The 17,646-nt window shown below is 47.0% G+C and overlaps 1 protein-coding gene across 5 annotated transcripts in view; it reads right to left on the bottom strand.

Annotated features, from left to right (window-relative positions):
• ACACA (acetyl-CoA carboxylase alpha) overlaps positions 1-17,646 on the bottom strand; it is an 895,081-nt gene that overhangs the window by 443,162 nt on the left and 434,273 nt on the right. For all 5 annotated transcript variants that reach the window (XM_069226569.1, XM_069226573.1, XM_069226571.1 and 2 more), the window contains 3 exons: positions 14,366-14,407; positions 1,864-2,079; positions 87-242 (listed from right to left, as the gene is read on the bottom strand). In XM_069226569.1, the coding sequence (XP_069082670.1) occupies positions 87-242; positions 1,864-2,079; positions 14,366-14,407 (414 nt within the window). The remainder of the gene's footprint in view (positions 1-86; positions 243-1,863; positions 2,080-14,365; positions 14,408-17,646) is intronic.

Below are 17,646 nucleotides of genomic sequence, written 5' to 3' on the forward strand. Positions count from 1 at the left end.
CACATAAGGTCTCATGCTAAGTCTGTGACCTGCATAGTTGATGTGGAAAAACTAATGCTTGCACTCGCTGATCTCAACAGACGCACCTTAGAAGGATCCATGATGACGGTTGGCACAAAGTTAAGAAAGATGTGGTTGCAGTCAGTGCGGACATTGGTGTTGTTGAAGGCCACCTCCAGCTCATCCATGGCTTCAAGGAGCAGGCGCTCCCCTTCATTTTGGAGATACTCAAAGGATGCTTCCTGTGGGAAAGGTATATCAGTTGAAAACATTTTAAAGGTTGCTTAGAAGTAAACTTAAATCTATTCATGTCAGGAGAGACTAAACTATTTTAGTTACTTAACAGTGGTTCTATTTATAATAAAAATAAGGAAGCATTAGTGTGTTTTATTAAAATCCAAAACAATAACCAAACTAATGATAATTCCAGAAGGGGAAGGGCCCAGGGAACAGCTTTTTTCAAACAACTACACATCACGCCTAAACAAAAATGCCACTTCTAAGTGTAGGTTTCAATACCTCCTTTTATTTCCAGGCCATACTACAGAGAAAATAATTTGTCCCACTTCCACCATCGAGTGTACCAAGCATCTGGTAGATGACAGATGAGTAAGGGGAAAAACTACCATTAACGTACCTTTCCCTTAAACAATTTCAGCCAAACTCACAATACGTTTTTCCCATAAGTGCGTGTTTAGATTGGAAATTTAGAAATAAGCCAGACATGAAACACGGAGATTGATTTATCAAACTGCCAGAAGTAGAAGTGACATCACACACCCTTTGACCTTCAAGGACATAACCACGTGGTCCCTTTTTTCAAAGCTTGCCCCACAACAAATTTTTAGTAGCTGCTGATGGGCTAATGGAGTGACAGGGAGCGTAAACTAAGTAAAATAAAAAAAAGATCTTAGTGCCTCGCTTCTGTCTATCCCTGCCTCTTCCTTCATGACCCCCAAAATACGCAGCAGGAAGTGTAGTGATGGACTACCAAAGGGCGAGCTGAGAGCAGACGCTACTACTGATAGAAAGTGCAGTGAATGGGGCGCCTATCTTTCCGGCACCCTGGAAACACCACACGCCCACAACCCTCTTTTCTACCATTCCAGAGCCCCCGTTGATTTCAGGGGTGCTGAGGCCCAGCCCTGCGACTGCCTCAAGTTTTCCAGCTACATCTGGTTGTAGGGTTGCACCTCGCTTCATGTCCCCACGGTGCAATGTTTCCATTCGTGGTCTCTATCATGACAACCTGATGACTTTTAGGTAAAAGAGTCTTGGGTAGCTTCAACTGAAGTCACTGGCCTACCTCACTCGATAACAATGATTTGCAAAAACAAAGCCCATTGCTGAAATCATGGTGTCCTGTCGGGGTGGGGCGAGGTAGCAAACCTATCACACTAGCCAACTATCATCTAATTGTGTTAAAGGTACTCCAGCAACTCCCACTGTACCTTGTACAAAGTAAGGAGGCATGAGGGTGAAAACCAAAGCACCACAACCCGCACTCAATTTGTGTCGTAGACCATACAGACAGTACTGGTAAATCTTACATATACAACCGACTCGGGCTCTCAGTCTCCTTTGTATAGCTCCAGTTTCCTGATTAGAGCAAACAACACATCACCGTGAAATGGCTAAAACAACAGTCTCACAAAGGTCCGCTACAGCTTTTTCGAGACTTGGAAACATTTGAAACTGGGCAGAATATTTTACAATCCCATCTCACTGAGATCACGATCCTCCAGTAGCAACATAAGGTTGCATCTGTTAAATAGTATTTTAGAGTACAGCGCACACTTCAGAACCTCTTCTTTTCCATTCAGCACAAGTCGAAATCTACAATAAAATAGATTTTCTACCCACCTTGGTCACAAGGTCAGAATGCCGGATGATAGCACGCACGAAGAACCGGTAGTCTGTCACCTCCGTGCCCGCTTCGACCTTTGCCGCCCCTAGGTAGAGGTGCATTTTGTGATTGGAACAGGGGATGGCGGTGAGATCGAAATTTCGCATCCGGTTCAGCTCCAGCTGAAAAGCAAGCGCCGGCTCCAGGTGACGATAAATCCGGTCTTCCAAAAACTGGGGAGTGGGCGAAGGAACAACAAGAGCACACAGTGAAACACACATGGAAACAGTTCAATGCACGTGAATGCTACTTGCACTGCAGTAGGGAGTTGTGTTTGTATTTATAAAAAAGCTTCAGCGTTTCAAACAAAAATGCTGTTCATTGCAGCGGGGGTACGTTACATCAATGAAGGATGACAGTGACGTGGGAATGGTGATGAGACACTGGTTGGTGATACAGGAAACAGGGACAATGACCACCCAATGCACAGGACAGGAATATAAAGTTTTATCTACATTAAAGTAAACGTGCCATCATGGGACAAGAGGGTGCGGTCCAGGGCAAGTGAGGGAAGGCTGTCGGTGGTGGAGGTCCTCACGCCTGGGGAAGTGGCCTTACAGGACAGGCTTAGGTCAGGCACAAAGGCCAGTGCGCTCTAGAGTGGGAATGCCAGTGTAGGGGTGAAAGAAGTTAGAATGGCCTATACCTGGTGAGGTGCTAGGTGATCTTGATAGGGAGATTATAGATGGCAGACAGAGGCAAACATAAAGGGATGTGGCATGAGAGGTTTTGAAAGTGGCAGGGCAGAGAGGTATAATTTAATACATTGAGAAGCGGGGTAGACGTAGCATCCTATCTCTGCAGATAAGCAGCAAGAGAGCCAAGCTTGGATGGGCGTGCATGTTGGAGTGCTTTATTAAGGAGCAGAAGGAATTCTGCAGGAGACCAACTCATCCGCACCTGCAGTATTATTCAAGGTTGCTCAGAACAAGGGTATTAAATGGAGTTTTGTATCTCCTTGAAGGGAGGTGATAACAGATTTCCTTAATGATCAGTCACAAGGGTATTAAATGGAGTTCTGTATCTCTGTGAGGGGCGGTGATAACAGATTTCCTTTATGATCAGTCACACACACCGCACTGCTGTGGACATGGTAGCTGGATGGAGAGAAGGGGTCTGCCACTGGTTGACTAAGCAGTGATCTGAGCATTGCGTATGCAAAGCATTGTAGGCAGGTGCCAGAGCGTGCTTCATATCAGTGGAGAGGAAGAGCAGCATCCTTGCCAGGGAGGGCAGGAGACTTGATGGGTTGGGTCAAGAAAAGCGGAGCAGAGTGCAGGAGAACAGGTAGAAAGGAGGGAGGCGATGTGCACTCTCTGGAGCCCTTCACCTGTTTCTGGTTCCTCCTGACTTTGGCACAAGGCTCGCAAAGCCGTCTATTGCAAATAGGATTGTCTCTGAGAAGACAAGCAGAGAGCAGACCTCTGTTGTTGGTCTAAGGGAGAGGGGCCACAGTCTTTAGAGAAAGTAAGGTTCCTCACTCTGTGTGATGTATTAATGCCCCTCAAAGCAGCACACTGAAATAGTAGAGGATGCCGGTCAGAGAGGGGTCCGCAGTAGCTGGCCACAGTAAAAGCTCTTAAAACTGGATTGATGGTCCTCTGACATGAAAATGTTGATCCAACTTGTACTTCCACCTAAAATGCACTGCAAATGTCAGAAGGACATACTAGCAAATTAATTACTGTTTACCAACAAGTGAGGGTAAAATCCCGCAAATAAGGGTCTGTTCCGCTAAAAGAGAATAAACAGGGAGAGCACAAAGTGCACCGTCATATAGGAGAACTGAGTTCGATGATCCAACTCAGACCACATTTTATGTGCATATTTACTTCGAAAAAAATGTGCTTTCCTTACTCAGTTTTCATTTATTTTAAAGCATTCCAATGGAAGCCGGAGGACCATGTCAATGCAGAGGGATCCTTAATGTGACTTCTACAGGTTAGACGCCAAGAGTGGCTGATGGTAGTGGATGCGTGGGAGGCCACAATGGAAAAGCAGCAGAGTGTGGAAAGGGCACAATGTGTGTGTGCGAGCACACTAAGAATTTGGGACTTATTGAGTATGGGAGCAGACAGGGTGTGAGACACAGTGCGTGATGGTACATTTTGCCATAGACGTGGTGAAGTACACAGAAGCTAACATGACACAGAGGGGGTGTGACACACATAGGGTGAGGGCTAAGAATGGATGAGGCATCACAGAATAGGCAAGTGGGGGGAGACTGTGGGGGAGAAAGAGTGGGTGAAGAACACAGTAAATGAAAGTGGCACAGGCGGGCTGAGAATAGATGAAAAGGCAAAGAATAGGGAAAGGAGACAACAAATTTGAGTGGCCAAAGAGTGGGCAAGGACAAAGAGTATGAGGTGTGTGGCACAGAGGAGAGAACAAAGTAGACGAGTTGAGACATAGTGATGATAGGCAAAAGGTGGTACAGAGATGGAATATTTGGTTAAGCGGTAGACGATGTGTAGGGGAGCACAGAATAATTTATCCCTCTGGCTAAAACACTCAAAAACATAAGCAAGGTGTGTCTGAAAACAAAGGTGCTTGGGATATCAAGAATCGATAGGGATAGCCATGATGAATGAAAATGTGAAAGGATGGACATTTGTGCCAATTGGTGACATCTTCTGACTTCCCACTGAGACATTGGGCAGAATAATAAACAAAAAATATTAAATTCACAATACTGAGACTATACTGATGTCTTTTGAAGGAAGGTAGGAGCATTACGGAGGAAGACAGAAATATAGATAATGTGGAATAAGTAACAGAGCGAACAAACAGATTAAAATAGACTACAAAAATAGAAAAAAGACTATGGCCCTCATTACAACCCTGGCGGTCTTTGACCGCCAGGGCTGTTTTGTCGGAAGCACTGCCAACAGGCCGGCGGTGCTTCCCTGGGAATTACGACTGCTGCGGAAGCGCTGCGGTCGCACCGCCGGGACCAGTGGTTTCCCGACACTTTTGTCCCGGCGGTTTAAAACCCCCAGGGCAGCGATGCCCAGGTGTAAAGAAATGGCTCCCTGTTGCAGTTACCCCCCACTTTTTGCCTGATACTGATGCTGACTTGACTGAGAAGTGTGCTGGGACCCTGCTAACCAGGCCCCAGCACCAGTGTTCCTTCACCTAAAATGTACCATTGTATCCACAATTGGCACACCCTGGCATTCAGATAAGTCCCTTGTAACTGGTACTTCTAGTACCAAGGGCCCTGATGCCAAGAAAGGTCTCTAAGGGCTGCAGCATGTCTTATGCCACCCTAGAGACCCCTCACTCAGCACAGACACACTGCTTACAAGCCTGTGTGTGCTGGTGAGAACAAAATGAGTAAGTCGACATGGCACTCCCCTCAGGGTGCCATGCCAGCCTCTCACTGCCTATGCAGTATAGGTAAGACACCCCTCTAGCAGGCCTTACAGCCCTAAGGCAGGGTGCACTATACCATAGGTGAGGGTACCAGTGCATGAGCACTGTGCCCCTACAGTGTCTAAGCAAAACCTTAGACATTGTAAGTGCAGGGTAGCCATAAGAGTATATGGTCTGGGAGTCTGTTTTACACGAACTCCACAGCACCATAATGGCTACACTGAAAACTGGGAAGTTTGGTATCAAACTTCTCAGCACAATAAATGCACACTGATGCCAGTGTACATTTTATTGCAAAATACACCCCAGAGGGCACCTTAGAGGTGCCCCCTGAAACTTAACCAACTAGCTGTGTAGGCTGACTGGTTCCAGCAGCCTGCCACACTAGAGACATGTTGCTGGCCCCATGGGGAGAGTGCCTTTGTCACTCTGAGGCCAGTAACAAAGCCTGCACTGGGTGGAGATGCTAACACCTCCCCCAGGCAGGAGCTGTGACACCTGGCGGTGAGCCTCAAAGGCTCACCCCTTTGTCACAGCCCAGCAGGGCACTCCAGCTTACTGGAGTTGCCCGCCCCCTCCGGCCACGGCCCCCACTTTTGGCGGCAAGGCTGGAGGGAACAAAGAAAGCAACAAGGAGGAGTCACTGGCCAGTCAGGACAGCCCCTAAGGTGTCCTGAGCTGAAGTGACTCTAACTTTTAGAAATCCTCCATCTTGCAGATGGAGGATTCCCCCAATAGGGTTAGGATTGTGACCCCCTCCCCTTGGGAGGAGGCACAAAGAGGGTGTACCCACCCTCAGGGCTAGTAGCCATTGGCTACTAACCCCCCAGACCTAAACACGCCCTTAAATTTAGTATTTAAGGGCTACCCTGAACCCTAGAAAATTAGATTCCTGCAACTACAAGAAGAAGGACTGCCTAGCTGAAAACCCCTGCAGCGGAAGACCAGAAGACGACAACTGCCTTGGCTCCAGAAACTCACCGGCCTGTCTCCTGCCTTCCAAAGATCCTGCTCCAGCGACGCCTTCCAAAGGGACCAGCGACCTCGACATCCTCTGAGGACTGCCCCTGCTTCGAAAAGACAAGAAACTCCCGAGGACAGCGGACCTGCTCCAAAGAAAAGCTGCAACTTTGTTTCCAGCAGCTTTAAAGAACCCTGCAAGCTCCCCGCAAGAAGCGTGAGACTTGCCACACTGCACCCGGCGACCCCGACTCGGCTGGTGGCGATCCAACACCTCAGGAGGGACCCCAGGACTACTCTGATACTGTGAGTACCAAAACCTGTCCCCCCTGAGCCCCCACAGCGCCGCCTGCAGAGGGAATCCCGAGGCTTCCCCTGACCGCGACTCTTTGAACCTAAAGTCCCGACGCCTGGGAGAGACCCTGCACCCGCAGCCCCCAGGACCTGAAGGACCGGACTTTCACTGGAGGAGTGACCCCCAGGAGTCCCTCTCCCTCGCCCAAGTGGAGGTTTCCCCGAGGAATCCCCCCCTTGCCTGCCTGCAGCGCTGAAGAGATCCCTAGATCTCCCATTGACTTCCATTACAAACCCGACGCTTGTTTCTACACTGCACCCGGCCGCCCCCGCGCTGCTGAGGGTGAAATTTCTGTGTCAACTTGTGTCCCCCCCGGTGCCCTACAAAACCCCTCTGGTCTGCCCTCCGAAGACGCGGGTACTTACCTGCAAGCAGATCGGAACCGGGGCACCCCCTTCTCTCCATTCTAGCCTATGTGTTTTGGGCACCACTTTGAACTCTGCACCTGACCGGCCCTGAGCTGCTGGTGTGGTGACTTTGGGGTTGCTCTGAACCCCCAACGGTGGGCTACCTTGGACCAAGAACTGAACCCTGTAAGTGTCCTACTTACCTGGTAAAACTAACAAAAACTTACCTCCCCCAGGAACTGTGAAAATTGCACTAAGTGTCCACTTTTGAAACAGCTATTTGACAATAACTTGAAAAGTATACATGCAATTTTGATGATTTGAAGTTCCTAAAGTACTTACCTGCAATACCTTTCGAACAAGATATTACATGTTAAATTTGAACCTGTGGTTCTTAAAATAAACTAAGAAAAGATATTTTTCTATATAAAAACCTATTGGCTGGATTTGTCTCTGAGTGTGTGTACCTCATTTATTGTCTATGTGTATGTACAACAAATGCTTAACACTACTCCTTGGATAAGCCTACTGCTCGACCACACTACCACAAAATAGAGCATTAGTATTATCTATTTTTACCACTATTTTACCTCTAAGGGGAACCCTTGGACTCTGTGCATGCTATTCCTTACTTTGAAATAGCACATACAGAGCCAACTTCCTACATTGGTGGATCAGCGGTGGGGTACAAGACTTTGCATTTGCTGGACTACTCAGCCAATACCTGATCACACGACAAATTCCAAAATTGTCATTAGAAATTGATTTTTGCAATTTGAAAAGTTTTCTAAATTCTTAAAAGACCTGCTAGGGCCTTGTGTTAGATCCTGTTTAGCATTTCTTTTAGAGTTTAAAAGTTTGTAAAAGTTTGAATTAGATTCTAGAACCAGTTGTAGATTCTTAAAAAGTATTCCAACTTTTAGAAGCAAAATGTCTAGCACAGATGTGACTGTGGTGGAACTCGACACCACACCTTACCTCCATCTTAAGATGAGGGAGCTAAGGTCACTCTGTAAAATAAAGAAAATAACAATGGGCCCCAAACCTACCAAAATACAGCTCCAGGAGCTTTTGGCAGAGTTTGAAAAGGCCAACCCCTCTGAGGGTAGCAACTCAGAGGAAGAGGATAGTGACTTGGAGGAAAATTCCCCCCTACCAGTCCTATCTAGGGAGAACAGGGTCCCTCAAACCCTGACTCCAAAAATAATAGTCAGAGATGCTGGTTCCCTCACAGGAGAGACCAACACCTCTGAAATCACTGAGGATAACTCCAGTGAAGATGACCCCCTGTTAGCCAGGATGGTCAAAAGATTGGCTTTGGAAAAGCAGCTCCTAGCCATAGAAAGGGAAAGAAAAGAGATGGGCCTAGGTCCCATCGATGGTGGCAGCAACTTAAATAGGGTCAGAGATTCTCCTGACATCCTAAAAATCCCCAAAGGGATTGTAACAAAATATGAAGATGGTGATGACATCACCAAATGGTTCACAGCTTTTGAGAGGGCTTGTGTAACCAGAAAAGTAAACAGATCTCACTGGGGTGCTCTCCTTTGGGAAATGTTCACTGGAAAGTGTAGGGATAGACTCCTCACACTCTCGGGAAAAGATGCAGAATCTTATGACCTCATGAAGGGTACCCTGATTGAGGGCTTTGGATTCTCCACTGAGGAGTATAGAATTAGATTCAGGGGGGCTCAAAAATCCTCGAGCCAGACCTGGGTTGACTTTGTAGACTACTCAGTGAAAACACTAGATGGTTGGTTAACTGGAAATGAAGTGTGTGACTATGTTGGGCTTTATAATTTGTTTATGAAAGAACACATTTTAAGTAACTGCTTCAATGAAAAGTTGCATCAGTATCTGGTAGACCTAGGTCCAATTTCTCCCCAAGAATTGGGAAAGAAGGCAGACCACTGGGTCAAGACTAGGGTAACCAAAACTTCCACTGGGGGTGACCAAAAGAAAGGGGTTACAAAAACTCCCCAGGAGAAAGTGGGTGACACTAGAAACAAAGAAAAAGAGTCCTCTGTAGGCCCCCAAAAACCAGAACAGGTGGGTGGGCCCCAAGACACAACCCAAAACAAAGGTGGGTACCAGGGTAAGAACTGGGATGCCACTAAGGCATGGTGCCACAACTGTAAACAGTCTGGGCACCACACCAAGGACACTTCTTGTCCCAAAAACAAACCCCAGAACAAAATTCCCGGGGTAACCAGTGTAGCCATTGGAGATGACTCCTCAGATGAGGAGGTCTTCATAGCTTTCAACTGGAAAATGGGCCCAACAGGTGAGTTGGAGATTCCAGAGGGAAGTAGACACTTCCACCACCTACAGGTGAATGGAATCCCAGCCACTGCCCTGAGAGACACTTGTGCCAGTCACACTATTGTGCATGACAGGCTGGTGCTCTCAAACCAGTACATCCCAGGTGAGATGGCCAGAGTAAGAGTTAGCCCAGACAGGGTCACTAATAGGCCTGTGGCTCTTGTGCCCATAGAAGTGGGTGGAACTTTTAGCTGGAGAAGGGTGGTAGTCAGTACAGACCTCCCCCTTGATTGTCTCCTTGGAAATGACTACCCAGAGGTTAGTCAGAGCCTAAGAGAAGAACTGGTCCAGGGCCAGTCCTCTCCCAAGGATTATGGAGTGCCTGCCTCTGCAGTAAATGCAAGTAGGCCCCAGAAGAAAAAGAAAAGGAAACAGAGTAGGAAAGGTGGACAACCTTTAGCCAAGGTTCCAGCAAGCCAAGGAGATTCTGCTCCAGTAGGGGGGAACTCCAAAAATGGCTCTGATAAAGTCCAACCTGACCCACAAGAAGTCCTGGCTAGTCAGGCAACTGTTAAACCTGAGTGGGTGGCTCCTCAGCTAACAGAAGAAAGAGTGGAAGAAGGGTGTTCACTACAAGATGTGGTAACCCCCCACTCCAATACAGCAGACAGGCAACCTGAACCCAAAGAAGCCTGTAACTTAGCCCCTTCCCTTTTAGGTGAAGAGCTAAAGGTGTGGTTCTGGGCACTGACAGCTGTCAGTGGCCTCTGCTGGGTGTTAGCCTTTATGGCTGCACTATCCTTGGCATGGTGGTCTGACCCCATGCCAAATAACAAGTTAGGCCCCCTGACCCTGTTGGTCATGGTGGGGTTACTCCAGCTCTGGGTAACCTCTTTGGGTAAGCTAGGGGTGACCTTGGCTAAGATAAGATTAGCAGAGGTGGATACCTCTGACCTCAAAATAGAGAGAATGGGTGAAGACATAAAAAGCACAGACAAGAGGCAGTTCAGACTAGGTCCTATCACTGTGGAAGTGGGTCAGTTCCCCAGAGGGAATGACCTGAACAGGAGGATGTAAGGCAGAGTAGGCCCTGCAACAAACCAGCCATTTCCTCTACTCTTCCTCGCCTGACAGACTAGGAAGACTCTTCCAGCGTTGGCTGAGTCTCCTGGCCTGTGGGCTGGGGGGGGCTTGTGTAAAGAAATGGCTCCCTGTTGCAGTTACCCCCCACTTTTTGCCTGATACTGATGCTGACTTGACTGAGAAGTGTGCTGGGACCCTGCTAACCAGGCCCCAGCACCAGTGTTCCTTCACCTAAAATGTACCATTGTATCCACAATTGGCACACCCTGGCATTCAGATAAGTCCCTTGTAACTGGTACTTCTAGTACCAAGGGCCCTGATGCCAAGAAAGGTCTCTAAGGGCTGCAGCATGTCTTATGCCACCCTAGAGACCCCTCACTCAGCACAGACACACTGCTTACAAGCCTGTGTGTGCTGGTGAGAACAAAATGAGTAAGTCGACATGGCACTCCCCTCAGGGTGCCATGCCAGCCTCTCACTGCCTATGCAGTATAGGTAAGACACCCCTCTAGCAGGCCTTACAGCCCTAAGGCAGGGTGCACTATACCATAGGTGAGGGTACCAGTGCATGAGCACTGTGCCCCTACAGTGTCTAAGCAAAACCTTAGACATTGTAAGTGCAGGGTAGCCATAAGAGTATATGGTCTGGGAGTCTGTTTTACACGAACTCCACAGCACCATAATGGCTACACTGAAAACTGGGAAGTTTGGTATCAAACTTCTCAGCACAATAAATGCACACTGATGCCAGTGTACATTTTATTGCAAAATACACCCCAGAGGGCACCTTAGAGGTGCCCCCTGAAACTTAACCAGCTAGCTGTGTAGGCTGACTGGTTCCAGCAGCCTGCCACACTAGAGACATGTTGCTGGCCCCATGGGGAGAGTGCCTTTGTCACTCTGAGGCCAGTAACAAAGCCTGCACTGGGTGGAGATGCTAACACCTCCCCCAGGCAGGAGCTGTGACACCTGGCGGTGAGCCTCAAAGGCTCACCCCTTTGTCACAGCCCAGCAGGGCACTCCAGCTTACTGGAGTTGCCCGCCCCCTCCGGCCACGGCCCCCACTTTTGGCGGCAAGGCTGGAGGGAACAAAGAAAGCAACAAGGAGGAGTCACTGGCCAGTCAGGACAGCCCCTAAGGTGTCCTGAGCTGAAGTGACTCTAACTTTTAGAAATCCTCCATCTTGCAGATGGAGGATTCCCCCAATAGGGTTAGGATTGTGACCCCCTCCCCTTGGGAGGAGGCACAAAGAGGGTGTACCCACCCTCAGGGCTAGTAGCCATTGGCTACTAACCCCCCAGACCTAAACACGCCCTTAAATTTAGTATTTAAGGGCTACCCTGAACCCTAGAAAATTAGATTCCTGCAACTACAAGAAGAAGGACTGCCTAGCTGAAAACCCCTGCAGCGGAAGACCAGAAGACGACAACTGCCTTGGCTCCAGAAACTCACCGGCCTGTCTCCTGCCTTCCAAAGATCCTGCTCCAGCGACGCCTTCCAAAGGGACCAGCGACCTCGACATCCTCTGAGGACTGCCCCTGCTTCGAAAAGACAAGAAACTCCCGAGGACAGCGGACCTGCTCCAAAGAAAAGCTGCAACTTTGTTTCCAGCAGCTTTAAAGAACCCTGCAAGCTCCCCGCAAGAAGCGTGAGACTTGCCACACTGCACCCGGCGACCCCGACTCGGCTGGTGGCGATCCAACACCTCAGGAGGGACCCCAGGACTACTCTGATACTGTGAGTACCAAAACCTGTCCCCCCTGTGCCCCCACAGCGCCGCCTGCAGAGGGAATCCCGAGGCTTCCCCTGACCGCGACTCTTTGAACCTAAAGTCCCGACGCCTGGGAGAGACCCTGCACCCGCAGCCCCCAGGACCTGAAGGACCGGACTTTCACTGGAGGAGTGACCCCCAGGAGTCCCTCTCCCTCGCCCAAGTGGAGGTTTCCCCGAGGAATCCCCCCCTTGCCTGCCTGCAGCGCTGAAGAGATCCCTAGATCTCCCATTGACTTCCATTACAAACCCGACGCTTGTTTCTACACTGCACCCGGCCGCCCCCGCGCTGCTGAGGGTGAAATTTCTGTGTCAACTTGTGTCCCCCCCGGTGCCCTACAAAACCCCTCTGGTCTGCCCTCCGAAGACGCGGGTACTTACCTGCAAGCAGATCGGAACCGGGGCACCCCCTTCTCTCCATTCTAGCCTATGTGTTTTGGGCACCACTTTGAACTCTGCACCTGACCGGCCCTGAGCTGCTGGTGTGGTGACTTTGGGGTTGCTCTGAACCCCCAACGGTGGGCTACCTTGGACCAAGAACTGAACCCTGTAAGTGTCCTACTTACCTGGTAAAACTAACAAAAACTTACCTCCCCCAGGAACTGTGAAAATTGCACTAAGTGTCCACTTTTGAAACAGCTATTTGACAATAACTTGAACAGTATACATGCAATTTTGATGATTTGAAGTTCCTAAAGTACTTACCTGCAATACCTTTCGAACAAGATATTACATGTTAAATTTGAACCTGTGGTTCTTAAAATAAACTAAGAAAAGATATTTTTCTATATAAAAACCTATTGGCTGGATTTGTCTCTGAGTGTGTGTACCTCATTTATTGTCTATGTGTATGTACAACAAATGCTTAACACTACTCCTTGGATAAGCCTACTGCTCGACCACACTACCACAAAATAGAGCATTAGTATTATCTATTTTTACCACTATTTTACCTCTAAGGGGAACCCTTGGACTCTGTGCATGCTATTCCTTACTTTGAAATAGCACATACAGAGCCAACTTCCTACACCAGGGGATAACGAGTCCCCCCTCCTGCCAGCCTTTTCATGGAGGTTTGAACCGCCATGAAAAGGCTGGCGGAAAGGAGAGTCGCGGGGCCCCTGCATTGCCCATGCCCGTGGCATGGGCAGTGCAGGGGCCCCCTGCCACGGCCCCATGCAGCTTTTCAGTGTCTGCATAGCAGACAGTGAAAAGCGTGACGGGTGCAACTGCAACCGTCGCACAGCAGCAACACTGCCGGCTCCATTTGGAACCGGCTCCTGTGTTGCGCCGAGATCCCCACTGGGCCGGCGGGTGGAAACCAGGATTCCGCCAGCCGGCCAAGCGGGGATCTCCAAATAGACACCGCAGGAGTGCGGCCGCCCAGCGGTTTCAAATAGGCAGGTGGCGATTGCCGCCCGCCAAGGTTGAAATGAGGGCCTGTGTATTTTAAGGTAAAAATGCATATATTCACTTTTGCGGCATCATCATCGTTTGTATGGCGAAAAATACAAACATCTGAGTTTTTCTACATGTGCTTAAAATACAGGGAACAGATGCATCATTTATAACTATTTTGCACACAAATGTTTAATGACATGATGAGACCCCCAAGCACTGTTTTAGCCCGACCCTGCACAAAAACCTGCTTCTGTCATTGCAATAGAACATGGGGTGGAGCTCACTGAGAGGGCGTGGTGATGGGGAGGAGACAAGATGAGCAGAGCCAGGGAAGAGAATTGTGCAGTGAGAAGGTGCCTGTTCAGAGAGTTTCTCATGAAGGTGGTTTTAAGATGCAGAAGGAAAAGTCATTGGTAGAGGCTGTGCTGTCAGAGTGGTACAAGGGGAGGGTCTTCTGGAGAGAGCTGGAGCGAACTAAGAAGGTCATAACAGTACCATCATTTTCTCAAGCAAAGTGTGGTTTTCAGGGTGTTCATGATCTTTTTATAGGCGTGGTGTTGGCTGGGGGCTTGGGCAGGTTTCGTCCATTTCTATATAAACTCAAGGGCTGAAGTTTCTGTTTTTTACCTGTGCGTATAAGGACTGTGTAATTCTTTAAAAAATAAACATCTGAACCATTAAGATTCTTGTCACTGCACGCACAATATATCCTGTGAACAGTGTCTTGAAAACGTGACACTTTTCCCCTGATTATAGAGTGATTTTCTGTTCTACTGGACGGTTGTAGGATAAAGAGGGAGAACATGAATGAGACAAAAATAAACAAATAAATAACGTTTCTGTCACATAATCATCACTTCTTCTGACAAAATACCAACAATTTATAACAAAATAAAGAAGTCTTACCTTGTCCCTGGCTCGAAAGGTGAAAAACTTGGGGAACTCTCTCTGAAAATCAACAGCATACATGCAATTAGTCACAGAGGCAGTGATTTCCTTACTTTCTGCTTTTCTCCCCACCCTTGTATCTGTGTGCGCTGCTTTTCTCCCCACCGTTGTATCTGTATGTACGGTGGTATATTATTATTATTATTAGATATATATGTATATATGGCATCTGTATGTACGGTGGTATATTAGATGTGTATATATATATATATATATAGTTGTAAATGATAATGTAAAACTTGGATTACATTGCTAACACTTCTCTTGAAAAACCAGTAAATAAAAAATGAGGCCTACGAGGCTGTCTCAGAAAACAGCTTTGTTCGCCTCGATGATGGTTCTATTTTGACTCACTGCTGTAGGTTGGTGCACAAACGATGTGACATAAGGCTACTGTACTAGGCTTGTTGTACCAGGAATTGCCACACCAAGAGACTCTAGTTAGACTCTGGGCCTGATTACGACCTTGGCGGAGGGGATTACTCTGCCCCAAATGTGATGGATATCCCGTCCACCGTTTTACAAGTTCCATAGGATACAATGGAACGTGTAATACGGCAGGCGGGATAGTCATCACGATTGGGATGGAGAAGCTCGCAATGAGGCCCTCTGTCTTTCTGTGGCTTTCTTGTAGATATTATCCCTTTCCTTTGAATACTACTTGAGCTTTGAAATCAATCCAATTTGTAAATCAAAATGGCTGATTTGTCACTGTTAACAATTCCTAAATGCTACTCTTAGTTTTCACCTCAAGCAGAGCTCTCTGTGCAAAAAGGCTCAATTACAATGGTTCAACCATATTTTACGAAATTTCGAGAAATTTTAACTTTCCATAAAATGTTCCAGAACTAGAGATAAAAAGTTAAATAAGCCTCCTGCACTACTTTAAGGAATGTTGCACTATTTTCAAATATCATCTGCAATACCTTGACTAGCCCACAGGGAGACATTAATACCTGGAATCCAAAGGTCTCTTTCCACACCAATCAAATGGTTTTTATCTTTCATCCCTTGCTAAGGGCCGAAGGCTACTTTTGGGCAAGGGTTTGTCATCCTGTGTCCGAGCCCCTCGCCATGCCTCCTGGACACTTGCAAACGCGTAAATAATTCATAAATAGTCCAGGTGTGCTGTTCCAACTTCACACTATATTTAGAGTCTAAATAGTGGACTCGAAGCCCCTCCACATTTCATAAGAAATTTCCTGAACCTTGAATAACTTTAGTCGCGTTTGACAAAGCTGCATAAAAGTTTATTTAAGCTTGATGCGGCCACAGCCACTTGATCCCAGAGTTCCATGAAGATCTGTCTTGTGGGTAAAGGTTGGGAGAGGGAGGCGAAAGTGATTTTCCCCATTGTAATTCTCACAGGGTAAAAACTGTTGCACCTGTTGCAAGAATAGTTAGATGGACTTTCACGAAGCTAGCCTAAGGTGAAGTGTTATCTCCAAACTAATTACCTTTTGGGCTTTTCTTGAAAATGTCTTCAGTGGGTTTTCCCACATAAATAAAAAACTAGGGGTTAAACGAAGTCAAATAAAAAAATATGTGATGGCTGTAGTGATGACCCTATTGTTCAGATGCTTGAAAAAGAATGGATACCACTTTATGTATTTTCTTTTACAGTTATGTCTTGGTATGTTCTTGAACAGATACATTTAATTGTGTAATTCATCTGTTGACCTAAAAGGCCGATATTTAGGATAGTGTTACTAACAACTCTCTTAGTGCTCGGTATTTGACCAGATTAACATTCTGAAAGATACATCTGGCCTTGCTTTGTAAGATCTCTGTTATAAGGAAGATAACTGTGCTTTCTGGCGCCTACGCCTACACCATCTCTGGCACCTACAAACAGTGCGACATCTGATCCTGTAATGGAGTTGTAACATAAGAGGAATTTCAGTGCTGTCTATCTCGAACTTGGGCCTATAAAATCTGTTTACCCTGCTGGCTATCTGTTCTGTAAGTTATCTCTACAATGGGAAGCAGCAATGCTTTTCTGAGCACATTGTCTGTAAATTCTGTGTCATTTGAAGGAGCAGATTTATGATCCTGTAAGACCTCTATAATCTGAAGTATAGGTCTACTATCAGAGGGCTGCGATTGTATGATCTGTGCAAGATGAGGAACTGTTTTGCTTTGAAATTTCCTAAGCCTGTACTCTCTCTGTAACCTGAGTTATACCTTTGCTGCCAGAGGTACAATCTATGTAACCTGTAGATCTTTCTGTCAGAATTCTGCACATGTAAAGACTTCTGTAACTTGAATAATAGTTTTTGGGTCAGAGGTCTGTAAGGTCTGTGGAACATCTATAACAGCGCTAGACACCTACGACTATCACAGCTCTGATGTCAGATGTCTGATGCATGAGCCTGCACAATATCCGTTACAGGAGTGAATGTCTTACTGTTACAGGTCTGAGCCTGTAGGAGCTCCAGAACCCGACCGATCGGTTAACTGTCACAGATGCCAACCTGTACGATCTGCGCTACAGCACTGCGGTCAGACACTTGATCATGTAAGATCCGTTTAACCTGTGAACACCTTTTCATGTCAGATGCCTGATGCTTTAAGAAGTGTGTAACCTAATGGAAAACTGCTGATAGAACCCGGGGATTGTAAGAAAGTAGTTATAAAATGGATAGTTTTTCTGCCTTGTACCTTAGTTGTTAACGTCTCAAACACCAAGGGACAAATTTGCTGGTCTCCAATATCTCAACCTGTAAGATATATGCAAACTGAAAGACAGCTTTGCCGTCAGATGCCAGCATCTTTAAGATCACTGTAGCTTAAACAGAAGGTCAGCTCGTAAGCCAGAGCGTTAAAGATTGCTGTATCCTATGGGACTGTTCTTTTGTCAGATCTCTATACTCTGCGTGATAGCTCTGATGCTATAGCCCTTAAGTTATCTGTGATGATTGAGCCTGTAAGATATGTAAAACCGAAGAGATATATTTTCGGTACAAAACCTGAGCCTGTCAGATGTGTTAACTTATGGTCAGTTCTGTAATAGTCTGACAGATGTTTGTAACCAGAAAGACAGGTTTGCTAACAAAGCCAACAAGATCCATTAAAAAAGTGGGGTACACCTACTTTTTTGCCTGGGCCTGCATTCTCTGTAATTGAGGAACAGCTCTGAGGTCACAGTCTGAAAGATCTTTGTAAAAAGGGATTGCTACCCCAAACTGTAAGCTATCTATACTTTTAGATGTGAGCTTGCTGTCTGAAGCAGGAACGGC

The sequence above is a fragment of the Pleurodeles waltl genome, chromosome 3_2 (assembly GCF_031143425.1).
Source record: "Pleurodeles waltl isolate 20211129_DDA chromosome 3_2, aPleWal1.hap1.20221129, whole genome shotgun sequence".
Taxonomy (NCBI): domain Eukaryota; kingdom Metazoa; phylum Chordata; class Amphibia; order Caudata; family Salamandridae; genus Pleurodeles; species Pleurodeles waltl.